At 46.1% G+C, this 20,303-nt stretch overlaps 1 protein-coding gene and 1 long non-coding RNA gene across 2 annotated transcripts; one reads left to right on the top strand and one right to left on the bottom strand.

Annotated features, from left to right (window-relative positions):
* Positions 1-965: 965 nt before the first annotated feature.
* On the top strand, positions 966-2,484 carry LOC144152362 (uncharacterized). The gene is made up of 2 exons (XR_013319150.1): positions 966-1,340; positions 2,130-2,484. It is a non-coding gene; the product is annotated as an uncharacterized LOC144152362 (long non-coding RNA).
* An 11,234-nt stretch (positions 2,485-13,718) lies between these two features.
* Positions 13,719-20,302, bottom strand: LOC144152955 (U6 snRNA-associated Sm-like protein LSm8). The gene is made up of 4 exons (XM_077684545.1): positions 20,016-20,302; positions 18,928-18,968; positions 15,782-15,909; positions 13,719-14,270 (listed from the first exon to the last, which is right to left on the bottom strand). Exons 1-4 carry the CDS (start codon positions 20,044-20,046, stop codon positions 14,180-14,182), a joined length of 291 nt encoding a protein of 96 aa, XP_077540671.1. The 5' UTR covers positions 20,047-20,302; the 3' UTR covers positions 13,719-14,179.
* Position 20,303: the final 1 nt, after the last annotated feature.

The following is a 20,303-nucleotide window of genomic DNA, read 5'->3' as shown; positions in this document are numbered from 1 at the left end:
CTCTCACGATACTCTCGCGGAATACAAGGGCCCAAATTTTACCTCCAAGCTGAAGAGAAAGCGGAGGGTTGGTTGGAGGGGCTGGAGAGGAGGGGGAAGTGAGAGAGGAGAAAAGGGGCCACTCATATGGAGGATGGGGCGGCAAGAGGGACTGGATGGGAGGGAATGGAGGGGGAATAGAGGGTGAAGTGAATTCATTTCAACGAAAATCTGTTATGCAATTGCCCAAGCAGCATTGGCCGATAGCCAATCATTGGACGCCCCTTGGCTTCCCTTTGGCTTCCGATAGCTTGGCCAGACGCCGGCCTGTACGCAAAAGCCATTCGTGGACAACGAGCGCTATACGACCGGCCTTGAGGACACACATTGGCCGGTGCGCAAAAAATCACACTGGACAGCCGATAGCTTGGCCAGACGCCGGCCTGTACGCAAAAGCCATTCGTGGACAACGAGCGCTATACGACCGGCCTTGAGGACACGCATTGGCCGGTGCGCAAAAAATCACACTGGACAGCGCGCTCATTCAGACGTAATTTTTGATCATAAAATTTTATGAAGAGTAGTAGCCTATATGTGACGCAGGTATTTATGAGTGCCTTTACGCACGTCTTGGCATGTTCTTGTTAGTTGAATGACCACTCAAGTTCACTCAAAATATTACTGAAGTTTGCGTGTTTTTGAATTTGTTTTCACGCGCAGCGCACAACAAAAAAAGTAGTTCCAAATCATTTTCAAGCTTGTGTCAAGTAGCACATTTAAATAAAAAGTATTGGCAGGTGTAAATGCCGACAGCCTTGCCTGTTTTTGCATATTGTTACATGAAGTCTCACTGTAGAGCACTCGTGTGCGTTATTTTGCGTGTGTACATGCGCACCCGGCGCGCAAGCAGCACCACTCGAGGGCAGCACTGCGGTCGTTGCCCGCGGCGGTTCCCCAAACGGTTAGAGCGCGGTGCAGAGGCCAAAACGCAGCAAAAAGTAGTTACCTAAAGAGCCACAGCACCGTGCCACGAAACAAAGCGTACTTAAACTAAAGTGCAGCTTATTCAAAACAGCGTGAGAGAGAGTGTTAAACGTTCAGTAGGAATTGGTCATTTGTGTGTCCTAACGCAACGGTGAACGTCGAACTACTTCAGCGTTGTGCCTTTGCGCGTTCTTTGAACCCGCGGCGGGGCTGGTGCACGGGCGCGTTGCACCGACGGCTCCGTCTCTTTTGTGGCATTGAAACTGCGGTAGTACTCCTGTACGTGTCTGTGAGGTGCGTTTTGGTGTCGGTGGCTGTGTGAAGTATACTGACTGGTGTAATAACATCGTTTGCCTGCTACGGCCGCCGCTGAAAACGTAAGTCACCATTTCATTTTTTCGCGGTGCGGGAGTGCGCTCGTTCCCGCCAAAACTTCAGCTGTCGTTTATAACTGGCGCTCGCGAGTGCTGCTTAGTGTTGTTGGTTCTTGCGAAGAAAAAAGTGGTCACATACATGTGCTTCCAATTGTGTGACGCCAGTTCTAGCTATCCTTTTTCCGGCTTTGTGTTTTCCGAACAAGCAGCCGTGCTCCCACTGCAGGTTCACGACGTTCAGCATGCGTTGAAGCAAGACTCGTGTGCAGTATAAGAGTTGCGGATGTATTACGCTGGCTTAATTAAACTCTACCTATTAATGAAGCTTTCGTTTCATTATTTTCTTGAGCAACGTAAAGGTATTGTCGAGCGACAAAGTAATTACACTACCGCTGGGCTTCTCCGTCGGTTCCGTTCGCGTCTGAATTCCGCGTCTGACGGGGCAGAAGTGAGCGAAGGCACAACAAAATTTCACGGAACCGCTGGCGTGTCGCTTTGTCTATTGGACTTTTTATATTACTTTCCGCTACTGCAATAAGAGTGAAGCCCATTTTCGGTGAAATTCCGGACTGTTTTCTCAAGAACGAGCCAAGTAACTGCCACCGTAAAACGCAGTATTGAAAAATGAATAGTGCAGTACGTTTTATGTTTCATTGCGAGTGTTAACAAGCTAGAACTTTAGGCTGAATATTTTCACACGGATATGTGGTAAGGCTTGTATAGGTGCTGTATTTAGTAAGCAGCGTGAATTTAGCATTATAGTGAACTATTTTTTTTTTTTACTTATTACAGGCGCTACGACGCATAGGTGTTTCCCGTGGACAAGTGGCGGATGCAGCAGTGACAAGCTTTCCAAGCTGGGCTATTCTACAATAGTGCTGTTCAAAAACATATTGTGGTCTTGGCAGGTCGGCGAATTACCGGGAATGAGGGTCCTGTTTTCATTTACCTGAATGCTTCTGTTTTATAGGCATCTCAAGCAGTTAAACGAATGATAATCGGTTCGCGCTTCATGAGCAGCGCTTTTTAAAATTTTTTCTCGACTGTTATTTGTGTTTGCTTTCATGTTTGTGTTCGTATTCTTGCCACTGTTAAGCGAGGTTTCTCGTATATTTGATGAGAATAATAAAAAAGCTACACAGAGAGACCCGGTGTGTTGTGTTGCTCCATTGTTTTTGGCAAGTCACTTATCTATAATTGGTTCGCAAAGTTGATGCAGTTTGCTTATTGTGCCTCGCGGTCCCATTTCTGTTTTATACATGCCATTGTACAGGAAATTATTTAACGAGTGCGCATTAAATAAATAATGCGCACCCGTTTAATAATTTCCTGTATACTGGCATGTATAAAGCAGAAATCGGGCCGCGAGGCAACTCGTAAAATAAGCATTGGTCATAAGGACTGGCCACAAAGCCAAAAATGTGCATGAAAATAGCGTGGGGTCCACCAATTGGCATTATCATGGCAAGGTACTTTGCCAAGCGTTGTCCAATATTGGCCTTCCAGGGCTTGGCCAATTGTTGGCTTGTCACCTTTCCCAAACACCAGCCAATATTGGCGGCCGAGGTATTGCCAAGCTCGGACACATTGGCCACTGATGTTTTGCCATGCTTGGGCTTGGCAATTTCTGCTGCTTGGGATGGTTACCACACCCCATCAACTTTCATCTAAGATGGGTTCTGCCTGAATATTTTCTATGCCCATTTCACGTCTTGGTGATTCAAAACGGCATTGTGACACAAGTTATGTTCCTATACGCCACCTATTTCCTTTGAAAAACCTTTATAAGTTTGGGTTGGATGATCCGTTCTGTTCGTAACATCAAGTTCTCAGATACATCCAGCACTGGCAGTCAGAACCGATTCATAATGTCAGTTTAATACAACTCGGCACACTTGCCGAGCAGTGGCAACCGGTGTGGTGTAGTCTAGTGGATAAAGGTCAAATGATGAGCCATACAGAAGCTCTTCCATTTAAAAAAAATGTCGCGCGATAACGATGACCGTGTCATATTGCAGTCCCCGCAGCCCAGCAGCCAGAGGCACAGTGTCCAGGTCGAGGTGTACAACCCCTTCCTGAACCGGCCCTTTGTGCGAGTTCGTGGCCGCTGGAACGACAACCTCACGGCAATGTGGGCCTCGGGGGTACGTGTGCGCGTGCGCACAGGTGACGACCAACTGAGGCGGAATGCAGCACAGGAGGAGCAGTTCGCAGCCAGTGCACCTTCTGTGCAGTTGTCATGCCTAAAAGCAGTGCGGGCTTTCCCAAACTGCTTTTAGGCACGACATGACCACAGCATCCACTACTCCGCCCTTCAAATCGTTAAACCAATACCAACCTGCCCAAATGTCGATTCTTTCGCAGTACATTTGGCCAGAAACAGGGCAGTGGATTTGAGCGGATCATAAAGACGTGGACAAAACCAGAAAAAAAAAATACACGGCCTTTGCATCTTTCCGATCAATACGACTGTGCAATGCTTCAAGCCTTATAAAGAGGGCCAGTGCAAGGATTTGTCTTTGTTGGAATGTCTTGTACAAGAAGTTGTATACGTATCTATTATACATGTCTATACACGGGGACACAATATTCCGTACCACGCGAGCGCATGGCACAAAAAGGCTGTGCAAAAGCCTGGCTAAGTCTCTGTTTCACTCGGTTAACCTTTGCTTTAGCTGTAAATACTATACTTAGGTATGATGGCTGTGCCTAGGTCGGAGGCTAGACATGGCTACGATTAGCGTTGGGTAGACGCACTCTTCATCAGTGCCCGACACTAGCTTCGCGAAGGAGCTCGCTGGTAAGCAGACGCCACATGCCGACGACGGCTGAAAGCCTCCCGCTCCGGCGCAGCGGTCAGAGAAGACGGCCCAGGCTCGCTCTCATCCATGGCCAAGCTTCCACTGACTAGGCGAGCGAGGCGTTCCTCTTAGCCAGGCGCACAGCGAGTCACGTGGTCAGCTGGCGACTCAGCTACGGAGAGCACAAGCGCCAAGCCGGCAGCGGAGCTAAGCGTGGCGAGTAACGTGGTGCATTGCCAAGGCTACGGTCAAATGGTCAAATAGCTGGCGACGCCGAAACTCAGCTCGACTACATCAGAAAAGCTTTGCTTTAAAACCGCCACTGTGCACTCTGGAAGCACGGCGCCTCCAGAGTGCGCCGCGCTCCGATTGTCAGTGAGGCACCACGTCGCAACGCTTTTTAGCACCCGTTTCGCCTCTAGGATTAGTGCACAGCCAGAAGGGCTTTTCGCATGTGCTTTTCGTGTCCTGATTAAGCATACCTTGGAAAGGTATTTTTTGTTGTTGTTTTGATACAATCGGCAAGCTAAACCTGTGTTGTTTGAATGACGAAAAAATGAAAAAAAGGAAGATATGAAGATATGATTAGAAACAAAGGAAGAAATGAATAGAAAGAAATGAGTGTGACGAAACAAAGTAAAAAGAGATAAAGTAAGAAATAAATGAATAGATAAAAAGGAAACGAAAGGAATAAATAGAAAGGAAAAAAGAAAGGAAGAAACAGAAAGAACGGCAAAAAGAAAGGAAAAAAAGAGACAGAAATGGATCGAAAGGAATAGAAGGAAAGGCAAAGAAAAATAGAAAAAGAAAAATAAATGCCCACACAGTGTGCACACTTCCCTCTTTCTTTCCCTCATTTTAACATTCACGCATGTCCTTCAGGAGCCCCAATGAAAATATTTGGGGCAACGTTTATTCAAGTGGCAAATTCCGCACAGATCACATATGCCCGATTAATACTTTCATTCCCAATCCTATTTGTGCAGCATATGTGACCTTCCTATAGTCGCGCCTGTAGAGCTTGTTTCCCAGCTATAGGAGTAACGTTGCAACAGAGCACGCTTTACAGGCAAATTCTCTTGAATAGGGGTGTAAGCAAGGACAGAGGCTGGCCTCGTAGGATATGTGAAGGCCCGGAAATTAGTTGGGAGAAATCAGAAACCTAAGAGGAAAAAAACTGCAGAAAACCCTTATGATCTGCCAATCATAAGGCAGATGGAGGGATGATCGGACAGTGTCAGTAGCTTAGGTGAAACGGTGCTTTGGCGGCGAAGGTGATCTTAGTGAAAAGAAATTTATACCTAGCTCGTGTCACGTGCTACAATAGTTCAGTAGCAATGTACGCCATAGGCGGGTCCAGAGTGACCTGTTAAGGGAAGGGTGGGAGTGGGGGGCGTATACTTTTGAGCATGAGCAGGAGGGCAGGGGATGGCACCTTCTGTAGCCTATGCTTTATTTTCGACAGCAGGCGCCATGCCTCCAGAGTGCACAGCGCTGGTATTAGCCACGCGGTCGCGTTGTCCGGACTATTGTCCCCCCTGTTATAGCATGTGTGAACGGTTCATTTGCAGCAAAATGATGGGGGGGCAAAAGGTCAAATGACTCATAAGCACAGGCGGGTCATAAGTATCCATCGAGAGCCCCAGCTTATTTCTTGTTTGTTCAAATGGGCCCGCCGCAACTTCTTCCTCTTCTGCTCAGGACAGCTAACAGATTTAAGTGCCAAGCCAAACTTAACTGAGCTAGTGCAGCTATATACATGTATATATGCTCGTATTTTCATATTTTTAACCTCTTTTAACTTTTCTTCTATTTTCTCCAGTCATTCTCAGTTTTTAATCTCTCTACTTTTTTCATGTGCCATCTGCAACTGCTGCCTCTCCCACCTATGCAAATGCGTATGTCAGGGGGGCCACATGTCCCATTTCCTTGCATTGTCAGCCAGCTCAGTACTGTACAAAATGAAACAACATTTAGCCGACTTTACTGGCCCATCGCGAGACAATGAGTGCCAGGGCTATGGCCTACCAAGAGCACGAGGAAGGTTAAACAGAGCAATAAATAAAACAGTTATGTCGTCAATGTAATATAACACAGCAAAAAGCTCTGTTTTGAGTTAATCGACCCTCAACTACACTAGTGCTGACAAGCACGTTCAAGCTCAGCAATTGATTTTAAATGAATCAGTGATGGATCACCACTGGAACTGATGATACAGAAAAGCAGCAACAAAACAAACGATGACTTCAACTTACCAACTTAAGTTTTGAGTGAGTAAGCAAAGTGAGGGTACTTGTTAGGACACACCAACGGGGTACAAGGAAGGTTAGAAAGTGCTAGTTCGTGACACAGCCCTCGCAGTGATGGAAGATCACAAGACCACCCCCCTCCCTCTTATTTGTATCCACCACTGGCCTCGGAAACACCGACAGGCAGGCGCACTGCATATGCAAAGCAGATACGCCGGTCGAGTGTAACAAGTGCAGCTTGCGATTGTACATGGTCACATAGCATTGCGGGGCATTCAAATTGATGCGTCACCAACACTGCAATGAGGGCAATGCAACAAGTTGTCCCTATTCACGTATGGTACTGAACCTAATCGATACCTTTCACTGGCAACGTGTTCTTGCTTTCAGGAGGTGAAGGAGTTTCTGAGCAAGCAACTGCTGAACCAGTCAAGGAGGCCACCTAGCGTCATCTTCAACGATGACCCCAAGAGCTCAGACACGTCCGTGGCAACGCACCTTTTCTTCCTGTTTGCCGCTTAACTCTTTCACTGTCGGGTGTTTCTGGCCATGACATACACCCAGTGTCGGCTTGGTTTCCGGAACGTCAGGGAAGCAGCATAGTGATTTATTTGACTATGATAGCGTGCGGACTGTAACGCGTCGAAAGGAGAGTGCGTGGGTGAGAAATCACCTGTCTTCCAGATATTTTCACAGGGTTCGTACAGGCTTCAAAAGCAAAAATTGAAGGGTTTTCAAGGACTTCCAAGGACCAGAAAACACATTTTTAAGGTCCCCATCTAACGTTTTCTGGGATTAATTATAACTTTTCCAACAAAATGCAAAAGTTTTTTTATTGCACAATGCCCAAGCACATTAGTGCACATTTAGATAGGTGCTAACAGGTTCATAAATGTTCCACCAGCTTTATTTTTTATTTTATGGCTGGTATTTAGAGGTTTTTCTTTTTCCTTTGTGTTTGCTGAGGCTGTTTGATTTCAAAACTTAGTTAATGTTGCCTGCATCTCCTGCTTTGGCAGCAAGAGTATCAGCTGAAATTAAATCCGCAAGTGTTGCTGCAAGGCAGGATGAACAATGTACATGTCCACCATTTGCACATAAAAGCAAACATGCAATGGGTGAGCGTCCACAGACCAGATGGAAGATGCAAGATAGAGAACAGAAGCTGGCTTTCACTGGATTGTATCGTGACATGGATTGGATTGACAAGTGCCTGCTCCCAATGTTGCCTTGTAATAATGAAAATTCACCAAACTTGCAATTTCACGCAATACACTGAAACGTGATTGTTACAATGTTTCTTCACATTTGTTAACACCTCAAATTCATGACAAACACTTTAAATTCTTGTGAAAAGACAGGGCCATTGATTCTCTCTGGAAAAATCAAGGGTTTTCAAGGACCATTTAAAAATTCCATGACTATCCAGGCCTTGAAATTGACACTTCTAAATTCAAGGGTTTTCAAGGTTTTCAAGGACCTGTGCGAACCCTGTTTCAGTTTGCTGTGCAGGAGACCAATCACTCCTGTGCGCAGTCAAAGGCCTTGTGCGGTCAGCCATCCGAAAGTAACCGCGCGCATGGAGGGAGCACTTTCAGCCGCCCGCACAATGCACAGCAATGACGCGTTGCGAAATTATAATGGGAGATAGAGATAAAAAGAGGATACAACATTGATACAACCACCTTGTTTGCCGCTGACAGCGACAAGTGAGGGCGCGGCGAGCGAGTGAAAGCGCGATTGAGTCATGTTTCGGTCTATTGGAAAGGCAACGGTGTGCTGGAAAACCTGGCGCGCCGTAGCAAACATAGGAACAGAATAAAAAAAAAACACAGAAACCCCTTCAGGATAACAAAACAACCCTTGCACCCATAACCGCACACATGCTGCATGGTCACTCATCCCGACAGAGTACAGCATGCGGAGCGCCTGAGCGCCCCAGCACCGAAGCGTGGGCGCGGTCACTTCGTACTCTTCAGTTTACCGTGACAGAGCTAGCGAGTGAAAATACGAGCTACTAGAAAGCTTTGACAGATGGCATGAACAGTCCAAGCATGCCAGCTTTGCGCTATGGCACGAATTTTTGAATGCACAATAGGGAACCTACCGGTACGTCAGTGACACTGCGGAGGGGAAATGCGAAAACGCACTGGTATGTCAGTGACAGCAAAAGGGTTAAACTTAGAAAACAAAAATTGGCTCCAATCCACGATGTGAAGGTGGTTGGAAAGCAAAGCTTTAAACGACACCCACAACCATTTCCCTTGAGACGTCACTGGAATTCACACACGTAGCTCTACAAAGAGTGAAACCAGAGATTCTGCCAGCCGTTACCTGGAATTCGCGGGGGCGGCGTCCGGAACGCAGCACCAGCGTCGGCCATGGCCGGGCTACAGCGGTGGACACCCCCGCTGTAGCCCGGCCGTGAGTCAAGAGAAAGAAAACGGAGAGAAGCGTCTTTCAAAGGGTGAGACAGTGGAACCTAGTCATCCTGATGTGCTAGCTCGGGGCTACACCACCGCCCAACACAAGCATAGATACCGAAACAATTCGGCATGTGAGCTTAGTGATTCCCATTTATACCGATTTAAATTAGTTTTTTTAGTAAGTTTGAGAATTGCGAGAAAGCTGAGGGAACTTTTACAATCACTATTTATCAGAAGCAGTTGCTACTTTCGCCTTTTGTAATACCTCTTAAAACACAACCGAATCGGTAATCACCAATTTAGAAAACGAAGACCTATTCGTGACAAACAGTACGCAAAAGGTAGCATTTCTCTAGCGGCCAGATGTCTGTATGTGGTTTGTACATTTTGTTTTCCCGCCCTGCAAACCAATCCTTAACGTATCTTTGCCGTACGAACACTTAATTCCATCGGGTGCGGGTTACCCTGGAGGTGCTGTCGAACAAGTTAATCAAGCCGTGTGAAGGCACCGCGCAATGGACGCGAAGCTGTGCCAAAACAGGCCGAAAACAACCATCGCTAAAGTAGACGACAAAGCCGTACACTGATGCTGGCGAGCAGGCACTTCCGCGCGGGGAACGCCTTGTAAATTCACTCTGTGACTTCCGTGAGTAAAACCTTCCCCCCCACCCCCTTGCTGCCGCCTCCAACGCATTGGGAGTTTGTTGTCTCGCACGCCACGAAAGAACAGTTGGCTGGTAGAGCTAGAAAGCTTTGCTTTAAAAAATGTCTTGCAACAGAGCAGACCAACACCGGGTCCACTGTACACGAAAAAGCGTGGCCAGAGTTTCATCCCCTATTACTAATAGCTCGAAAAAAACGGGAGGGGGCCCAATTTTGGGTTCTCCATATTAATGAAAGTTTGAGCATTGGCTCTGCCACGATGCACAGGCACGGCCCGTGCTTCCCGGGACAACACGCGATTTTTATGTAGGCTGCCCGCACGACGCCGAAGTCGTGCTAGGAAGCCGAACCCGAACGACGCTTTTTCGAAATAACTAAGTTGAACTAGAATACGTACTGCACCAGTTTTTGTATTCAGCAGTAGAAGGCGAAAGAAATGCACCTCGTTTCAAGAAGCATAGGGGCCTGTCAAGCATTTATAAGGGTTGTCCCTGCCAAACCATCCACAACAAATACTAGTAAAGTGTGCAAAACTGCACCCATCTAGTTGTCAAATGTAGATGTACCTACTTGAAGGTGTCAAACGCTCTCATAACAATGTGCAGTTTTAGTGAGCCAAGTTTAATGACTAACAAGCATCACATAAGACATACCAGCGCGCAGTTTAAACTAGTAGGTCCAGACACGTGTAAGGTCAATAAAAACCACTGTAAGGGGCTCTGCCATACAGTGCAAGGTTACACATTGCATCACAAGCTGTGACAGGTGTATTTGAGATGGGAGCAAAAAAACTGGTGCACAAACGACGTTCGCCAACGTTAGGCAGCCAATTGACACAGCTACAACAGCAGGTAGGCTGTCCTCCTATACGAGTAGTAGTACCAATAGATTGAGTGGCAACAGCCTTTTGGCCATGTAAGAAGCCCAAAAAAGCTCAGGCTTGTTAGAAGTAACTTGCGAAGAACATTGATGTGTCAGCCAAAAAGCACGCGAAATGAACCTGGTGCTATTTTGCTGGGCAGCTTTTCGTGATTCCTGATAGAATGCGCAGCTCCTTTCTCCCAATTTGGGACGACATGCCTCAGGTTACAAAGAAAAAAGAGATGGGAAATAGGAGAAAGAGGCACTGACATTCTTGCTTCACCTGCTAGTTCCTAACCAAAAAAAAAAAAAAAAAAACGATACTTTATCGTCAACATCATTGTTGAACAAAGTTAGAAAAAAAATTTACCCTCCCTTGTTGAGAGAAGTGCAAAAGCCAAAACTGTGCCCAACCTTAGCTGAAAGTGCGTCAAATTGATTGTCAAACCGTCAAAGACCCAAATCGCAAAAGAAGAACGAACCCGTGCGATGATTTCTCGCGCACTAAGTAAACACATCTATGACCGATCTAAATCTATACCGATACGAGGTTTATGAGATGAAGGTATACTATTATACTTCTCCTTGATGATTGATGCGCGTATTGTCTTATCTAGAACCATGCATTTCTCGCTATTTTTAAGCGAAAAATGGCATAACGGAAGCCCAATTTCACGCATGCATCGTGTGTGCGAAGATCGTACCCGAGCTTTTCAGTCAACCAACCAGTCTGTGGGGAAATGCACTAGTTTTTTGACAGGACGCCATCTGTCCCCTACAAAAGCTTTTGCTTCTAAATTTCTAAGTCAGGGCAGTATCGGATGGAAACTTATCCCTTCAAAGTTGGTAAATTCTGCAAGTCCTGCAGTCTTGAATCAACTGCTGTGAGGCGCGTATGCGATGCGATTGGTTCCATGCAGTACACTACCGCTGGACTCTTGTTCCACTGACATCATGGTTAGCCCTTTCCCAGAGCACACACAACGCCTCACCAACGGTTGAGAATGGCGTGTTTTGCGGAACACGCATGCATTTGCTAGTTTCACTTGCTACAAAGCGGCGCAATGCGGGAAAACGCAGGGTCTGGCGCGGCGTCATCGAAGTTCTGAGCCGCAGAAACTTTCACGAGGCGTACCGACGACGAGAGGAACTCCAGCAAGGCAGCACATCTGATACACCTTTCCATCGGCCTGCGGTAACAATGCTAGCACTGACATATTCACACCATTGATGCTCATGTGTGTACTAGAGGGAAATCTGCTGCTACATTCGCGTGCCACCGTGGGCACTCCCATAGCAGCTAGCAGTGTTCCTCTCCTGCTTGGCTTGTATTGCCGCAGGGCTTTTTTTCATTCTTGAAGCCAAAATCAACAAATTATACATGTTTTTCTCGATCATCTTGCATGAAGAGTCTAAAAAAATTCCTCACAAATTAAGCTTTCACAGCTCCAATTTTTTACTAATAAAACAACTTCAAATAATTTTTTTAATTGATACTATTGTTTTTTTGCAGCCACAGGCAACTTTTGAGCTTGTAGGCGAGCCATGCCAAGTAACAATGAAACGCTTCTCCACGGTATATGACGGCACGCCCGCTGAAACACAGCTCACCAGGTTTCCCTCTATCATGAATTAGCCCAAAACACTACGAGTCACGCGGTTGTAGGGCAGTTTTGATGACATCACTAAACAGACTTCTTCGTGTCGACGTTAACGCGACATGCTTAATCCAGAAAGCAGGGTTGATATCCTGGTTGAGTGACAAAAATTTAAGAGTTTTCGCAAGTACAGTGAACTCCAGGTAAGGCGAATTCTCGCATATGCCAAAGAATGCGGGAAATTTTGCTTGGTTTTCCTTAGACCCAATGCAAAAAAAAAAAAAATCCACTTAAGATGAACAGCCTTGCATGTACTCTTCGGTTAGACAAACAAGAATGGTCACCCCTGCTGGCGATTCTGGGTAGCGAGCATGGCAGTCTTGACGGGGTGCGGCGGGCATTCACGCGAACAGACGGAAATAAATGTAAAAGAAGACCACAACCCGAAGCGAATTTGCACCACGGAGGAAGGGAGGAAGTGAGAAAAATGGACACACGGATAAAGCTACCACTCCTCCCACCCTTCAACCTGAGGAGCCAGTGGCAAAGCAAAGAAAAAAAGAAGAGCTACGGCGAGTTTTGTGCTCTGGAGAAGAGAGGCGCAAAACTAGGAAGATAAAAAAAAGTGAAGAAGCGACGACGCAGACTTCCTATTCACGAACGTAGCAGCTCTCCAGACCAAATCCGTTTCTCAGCAAGGGCATGTGAGTTCGCGTCAGCTCACGTCACGAGCCCCACAGCATCACTGCTGAGAAAGCGAGGACTTCCCTCTGTCTGTGCTGCGATGTCACTTTAGGTAGCGGGTGTAAGCTCTCCGTCGCCGCTTGGACTTCATAGAGCCAGGCAAGAACACTTCAAGACAGCCTTCTATCAAGTTGCGCACTCAAATAAATGATTTTTTGTCGTTTTCCTCCATTGTAAGTCTACTTCATTCACCGGTTCTTTTTTTGGGGGGGGCGGGGGAAGGGGGGCGGGGCTTCTGATAAGATGAACTTCTGATAAGATGAACAAGTTATCATGGTCCCTTTGAGTTCGTTTTAACGGGAGTTCACTGTACTTTTAAGGACCTGTGTGTGGATATCCAAGAACCACATTGCCTGTTAGGAATATAAATAAGACCATGTGCCGAGTAAGGTGAACGTTTGAAATGATGCGAAATCATTGAAAAATGGGACCATTGCTGGGAGCTAACATTTCAACAAGGGGACTTGTTCTGGCTTTAGTGACGATAGCTTTCGAGGCATTTCCTTCTTTGATGATTTTTGACAATTGTTTGCTACCATTACATAGATAAGTAGTTTTAGTGTGTTACCAAATGCAAACTTTCATTCACTAAAGAATATCGACCAACCAACAAACAGACACTCAGACTTATGTAGTTTCGTGTAGCTGTTATCTTGGTGAAAAGGAAGATTCTAAAAAGGATTTTCAAGGGTCTGTAAACATTTTGCAAGTCTCAAAGCCTTGAAAACAAGTTTTTCAAATTCAAGGATTTTTAAGGACCTGCATGAACCCCCGAGAGTGACCCTTTTAGTAGACCACTTTTGTTTTTGTTTTCTTCTTCAGTTGTTCAAGAAACAAAAAGACAACAGCTTCATATACAAGCCACCTGACACAAGCAAGCAAAGCAGCACTGGGAACAGCCTTCAGCTGAAGAAGCGCTAGTAGAGTGCTGACAACTGTGGGCACTTTGACAAGCTCTGTTACTGGTCAATTGTCCGTAGCCGACACAACGCATCACTTCCACCCTGTTTACGAGAGAGTCTTCGCGGATGAATAAAAATTCTTTCGTAACTCATCACAATTTTATTACTCAAGTTGTTTGTTTTTCATTCATTTTAACACAGTAAAACATCCCACAAGTTTGTAAGTCACTGTATCTTTTCAATAACCATGAAGCTGGCGATTCCAGCCACGTTGTTTCCCTCTAACCCATACTTGTATGCACTGCGTACAGTATTACTTACACAGGGTTCAACGGCATCAAACAAATGACCTTTACTTCCTAACCCTAGGTTTCACAAACAGAAGAGTCGCGGCAAAGCAATGGTGACATCGCCCCCACTATGAGAAAGTACCACCCAAAACAATTTATCACACAAGGTTTGCGCATACTTCATTCATACTAAAATCACTCGCGGGTTCCGGCTCAAACGCGATGCATTCCATCTTTACTGGGAACGCAGCGATTCTCGAGCACTGCACTGCCGAGAATCTTGTCAAGGTTTCAAGAAATTGCCGCCGCTAATGAACGACTGCGTTGAGTGGCTCAGCGCGCGTGTTGGCAAGGTCCAGGTGCATGTCCAGTTCCTCGTCCACTTGTCCCACCACGACCCTGCGCAATGGTGGATAGAAAATTAGGTGAAGGAAGGCTAGGTCAGGCGGCATCTTGCTGCTTACCTTTTGACGAGAGCAATGTTCAGTGTTAGAACTGCCTCTGCTGTATTTATGACACATGTTAGACAAACTATTGGCTTTCGTGTTAGATATCTTGCCATCGTCCTTGTTATGAAGCAATGATAATAGCCAATGTCCAAAAATATTCAAGTGGAAGAGTAGACAAATACATAGTATCTGAACACAATGTAGGCGGTGCACACTCCCACAATGGTGGACATGCTTGATGAGGGCCCAAAGGAACAGGGCATGCCACAAATCCGTCTTAATGACCTGGTGAACCCGTCCATAACCATAACATCGTGGAATGGATGGCGGCCACTCAGTGAAGCTGGCCGACATAAACTAGCTGCAAATCAGCACATCACCATATTTCTGCAATGAAATACATTACTGTTCCCTGCTCTTGCTATGATGAAGGGCACAGCAGTTTTGACTCACTGTGTGCGAATATTCGAAGCTCCTGACGTTACACACTATTCAAATCTAGCAGCACAATCTCGCCATTTAAGTGCGCAACTTTTTTTTTTTTTTTCCAAACAAACCAGAAATTAAAGTTCCTCTGCAAAATGTATGCACTTTTCTTGGAGTTCACTGAATGGCTCACAATTATTTTTTGTTGTTGCTAGCTTTCCATAAAATATCGCAACTGCATTTAAAAAAAAAACAGACAGACATGCATGAAATTTGAAAAAACAAGCTTATGCAGGCCATGCAATACGCCAGCTGAAGTGGTATATGACTTGCATGTCAAATTTAAGGACCTAACAGGCACAGTTTTTACCCAGAAATACTTCGCATTCAGCCTGCCAAGGCCGCCCCTAGGCTAAATAAACTTCGTGGTACAGAGGCCCTAATAAGTATGTAGGTACCATATTTATTCGATTATAAGGCGGTCACGATTATAAGGCGAGGGTGCAGTTTGGAGAGTAAAAAAAAAATCACAATATATATATATATATATATATATATATATATATTATATATATATATATATATATTATATATATATATATTATATATATATATATATATATATATATATATATACTGAGCTTTGAATATAAGGCGTGGTATGACTTTGAGACAACGGATTTTGGAAAAAAACCTTGCCTTATATTCAAATAAATATGGTTCTCATGAGTACTATGCAAGTACTATGAGTACTATACAAAGAAATACAAAGCGTGAGCTCACGAGCACTTACGTATTATGATGCGCTAAAGGGTACACTTTCATTCATCACCAGACTTGCAATTTTTACCTCCGTTTTTACATATCCTGTGCATCAGGCTAGAATCAAAGCGTCCAAAAATAAATAAACCTAGACAATCGACCAATGGTGAAATCTCGTACACTCGGGGCACCCCGGCATTCACGTGTGAGCCAGTAGAAATCAATGCGAGCCGTGCGAGACACTACTCGGGAGGGGCCGAGGATGGTACGCACACGTTGTCCCCCCGGACGATGTACAGGCCGAGGGGCACCTGCTCCACGCCGTGGTCCGAGCTGTACACCCGCTCGTGGCTCTCGTCCAGGATCAGGTTGATGGTCTGGTCGAAGCCCTTCAGGGTGCCCTGGGGACAGCACACGGTGGCACACAGCGGTCAGGCACATCCCACACACTACAGAGAAACCCAGAAATCATCCCTGCTGAAAAGTGGTAAAAACTTTGCCACCCCTTCCTAAAGAAAGTTGAAAAAAGCGCAAAAGCTTTCTCACATCAAAAATGCGTGAAAACCTGCGCTAAAAGTGCGTCCAATCAACTGTCAAACCTTTGAAGACCCAAATCGCAAACGAGGAACAAATCCATGCAACAATTTTTCGCGCACCAAGTAAGCGCATAAGCGAACAAACTAAATGTATACCGGTCAAGGTTTATGAGATAAAGGTATACTATTTTACTCCTTCTTCGTGACTGATGCGTGCACTGTTTATTTCGAACCGTTCCTTTTTCACAACTTTCAAGTAACCATTCCGGCAATGGAAGCCCGGTTTCATGGATGCGCCGTGTGTCCAGAGAGCTTTTCAGTCTATGGGGAAAATGCATTAGTTTTTTGACAGGATGACACCGTTACCACTAAGAAAGCTTTCACTTTAGTGAAGTTTTTGATTCCCCCCCCCCTCCCCTCTTTTACAATTTAAGGCATCCGTGACTCAGGACACCTCCCACAGGCAGGTGCCTTGATACCAGCACCTCAGCTCAGACCAATGAAGTTTATTCATCCCCACCATCGTCCCTGAAAATCAGCATGCTGGCAACCAGTGACACGTGTGCTATGTACGGCAGTCAAGATGCGAGTGACATGGCACCATGTCTAATTATCACACGTAACAGTAATAGCTTGCAGATTGGGCCTGATCAAGGCTATTAAATGTAACATAGTTGCGAACAAAATTCCAACAAACATTTCAACCAAGCCACTTTTTTTTTTTTTTTTTGCCAAAGCTCCGAGCCTAGCAATGAGTAGCCTTTTAAGGGGCACTTTTCTTTACCCGACGTTTTACACAGTGTCACTCCCTCTTCGAAGTGAAAGCCAGCTGCTGTTTTCCCTGAAATACCAGCAGGTTTTCACTACGAACGTTATGCTTTGAACAAAGAAGTAGTAATGAACAGACAACTACAGAGAGTGCTTTGGGACCTCTTCCAGTTTCCTGACTGTTAATAAACACCAACGTCTGCGTTTACTTGGACTGTTGTGTTATCCATGCAAGACGGAAGGTTGTTCCACTCTTCTCTCCGAGAAATCACACGCATCTGATTACACCCATAAAGTTAGCCAGCCCCATCCTACATGTCCCACAGGCAGTAAAAAATCCTGTACCCATGAACTAGTATGGCTCAATGGACAATGATGGGGCACAGTTGTCCCGTTCTTTCCTTCCCCAATACTTGTTATATCACTGAAACGGCCCAGTGCTTTTGACAGCAGCCCTTGCTAGAGGGCAAGCTGTGGCCATTCACCAATATGGCTGCATCACATTTTTCGCAGCCTATGCAAGCTCAGTTTTTGCACAATTCCCACACGGGAAAGGAAGCAATCAAGCCAAGCCGCTAATGTGGTACCAAGAATGCAGTGTGGGGCTTCTTACGGCAAAATAGGTCCACATACCCGTTGCCACAAGACATCAGCTGTAAAACACAAGCGACCTGTTTGCACAAGGACAGGGATGTACTTGACATCCTGCCCCTTCTTCCCAATATAAGCGACTGGTGGTGGTGGTGGTAACACGCGTTTATTTTATGCACAAGGGACACAAAGACGCCATGTTACGCCTTAGCGAAGTTTGGTGTCTAGGGGAGAAGGATTAGGTAATGAGAGTTGGGGGAAAACACATGATACATCCAATGGGGTACGAAATTAAAGGAAATGTTGGAAGCCAGATGTCTCGAGGAAGTTTCGCAAATGGGTGAGCAGGTACCGTTCTTCGCTCTGATTGAGACGACTTTTTTCGAAGGCTTGTTGTCAACAGTCGGCCAAGCGAGGGCATGTTGTGCACAATCCTGCTTCATGTAGTTTCCTACAGATGGCGACACTGTCCAGGACTCATACTGGACTATCCCACTTTCACAGGGCCATCAACGTATGCCGTCACCATCACAGCTTAGTGCTGACGTGGCAGTTGGAGCTATAATAAGAATATCTTGCCACCGACATCTGCCTGGGTGGTTTGCTTGCTTGGCTCCGCTATTCCACGCAGCGCCTGAGCATCACATACCACACAAGGCATCTCATGCCATGGTTAGTGTAGCATGAAGAGTATTATTAATCTTGTTAGCTCCTGCCTGCTTAAACTCTTTATGTGCATCGATAAGGACCTTTGGTTTCGTCCTGCTGCTTGGTTACCTGAATCACTTTAGCCCCCAGCGCAATATAAAACGTGGCATTGTGTCGGCTGTATGAATACAGGTGACGGTGTCATCTGCCAGATCTGCCACTATACTCGGTGACAACTTAAGAACGGCACCGGAAGTTGCCGCTGTGCCTTATCACCGTAGCCGGATGTTTCTCCGCGCGGCGCAAGTAGGAGGGCGTTACTGGGAGTATTTTGAACATGGCGTGAGCCATTCCTGTGATTTTTTGGACCTAATACGCTTATAAACGACTCCAGTGGCGACAAACAAACTGCGTGAGACAAGGCAGACGATATCACGCATTCATAGCAAACCCCTTTCAAAACGCGTGCGCACTGATGTCACGGGCCCGGCGCTTTGGCGGAGTGATACACTACATGGAAGGAGCCGTTCTTGAGTTGTAACCGAGTATAGATAAACTGGTGCTAATAACTAGCACATGAAGACACAACTGCCCTTCCCAGAGCACCACTGCTAGCATTCTCATAAGAGGAAAGCCTTTCACTGCACATGTAGTTCATGAACACGGCAGCTACAATGAGAATAGTACAAGACGCCTACGCCATAGAAGGCACAGCACGCATCGTTTCAGCTTCAGCTCGACAAGTCTGAAGCTACCACCGGCACAGACCTGGCCCAAGGGTGAGTAGTAAGCTTAAACGGAAACTATGCGGCAAACAATTCAGTCTGAGGAGCAGATACACATAAATATCTCAAATCCATCGTGTAAGGGACTCACCACTATATGACGACCATCAGCAGTAATGATGGAAACGGTGTCTGGTGCAGGAAGTTAAGAAAATCATCATGGTCAGCACGGTTCACTAGATTGCAGTTAATAAGCACGACCAACTGCAGGCCTTCCTTTGGCCTACAAGAAAAAAACGGCTGACACCTCGTAGGCGTTGTGAAATGGCCGCCGCGAGAGCAGTCTGTCTTGATTTTACTTAACCGGCCAAACCGCTTCCGCTCACTGACTAGCCAGAGTCACTGTTAATTATAGATAGTGACTCTGGCTAGTCAGTAAGCGGAAGTGGTTTGGCCGGTTAGGTAAAAATCAGACAGACTGCTCCCATCCAATACAGCAATCCTAGCTGGTGTCGTTATGCAAATGCAAGTGATCAGTATGTCATGATTTTACCTAACCGGCCAAACCGCTTCCGTTCGCTTACTAGCCAGCATCACTATCAATAATTAACACAGTGACTCTGGCTAGTCAGTGAGCGGAAGCAGTTTGACCGGTTAGGTAAAATCAACAGACTGCTCTCGCGGCGGCCGTCTCTGGGTAGGGGGGGAGGGGGATTTCACAACGCCTACAAGGCGCCTGCAAAAAAAAAAAAAAAACAATGGTTGCTTTTTATAGAATCAAGCCAGACAAATCCGCTGTGTCACTGTCACGTTCTCTTCACAACTCACGGTGAGAGCAGCTTGTCTTGGTTTTCATTCAACCTGCCAAGCCTCTATCGCTCACTGACTAGCCAGAGTCGCTGTTATCGAGGTACTGTTCCTCGCTTTGGCGGGAATATAAAAGGACTCTTGCTAATCACTTGAGCGGAAGTGGTTTTGCCGGTTGGGTAAGCACCAACAGAGACTGCCCTCAAGAGGACTTGAGCCAAGCGGAGCACGTAGAGCGCGTCCGACGTGCCTTTAGACCACTTTAAGACAGGGATAGATCAATAGCCTAATTGAACATCATGAGACACGTGCAAAAGATCGCGCCACAAGCCCTCACCGCCTTCCAACCGAGATCAAGTAACTACGGTTGTTTCTTTCCCCTTTGCTTTGCTTTTTGTTTACACATTTTTCTAGAGCCTTGACAAAGGATACGGTTGACATATCCTTCGAGCGACGCAGCCATCGTATCGAAAACGTCGATTCAAACGGTGCACTGGAGTACCGACGAGGTGGCGGTTGGTCTTGACGCCGGTTCCGGTATAATCCGTCAACACCCGCAAGCGTCAGGCACTTCTTCTGCACATTGCCGCAGCACAATTTCACGGATCGGAACACAGCAGATCACTGTCGGCGCGAAATAAAAGGCAATCGCGTACGTAAACACAAGATGCAGCCGCTCGCTCCGTCGCCGCTGTTGCTGTTGCTGTCAACGTCGATACA

The sequence above is a fragment of the Haemaphysalis longicornis genome, unplaced genomic scaffold (genome assembly GCF_048455015.1).
Source record: "Haemaphysalis longicornis isolate Haplotype H1 unplaced genomic scaffold, Haemaphysalis longicornis Haplotype H1 scaffold_9, whole genome shotgun sequence".
Taxonomy (NCBI): Eukaryota; Metazoa; Arthropoda; class Arachnida; order Ixodida; family Ixodidae; genus Haemaphysalis; species Haemaphysalis longicornis.
Note: the sequence above shows the minus strand (reverse complement) of the source record. Positions and strands in the feature narration are given on the sequence as shown.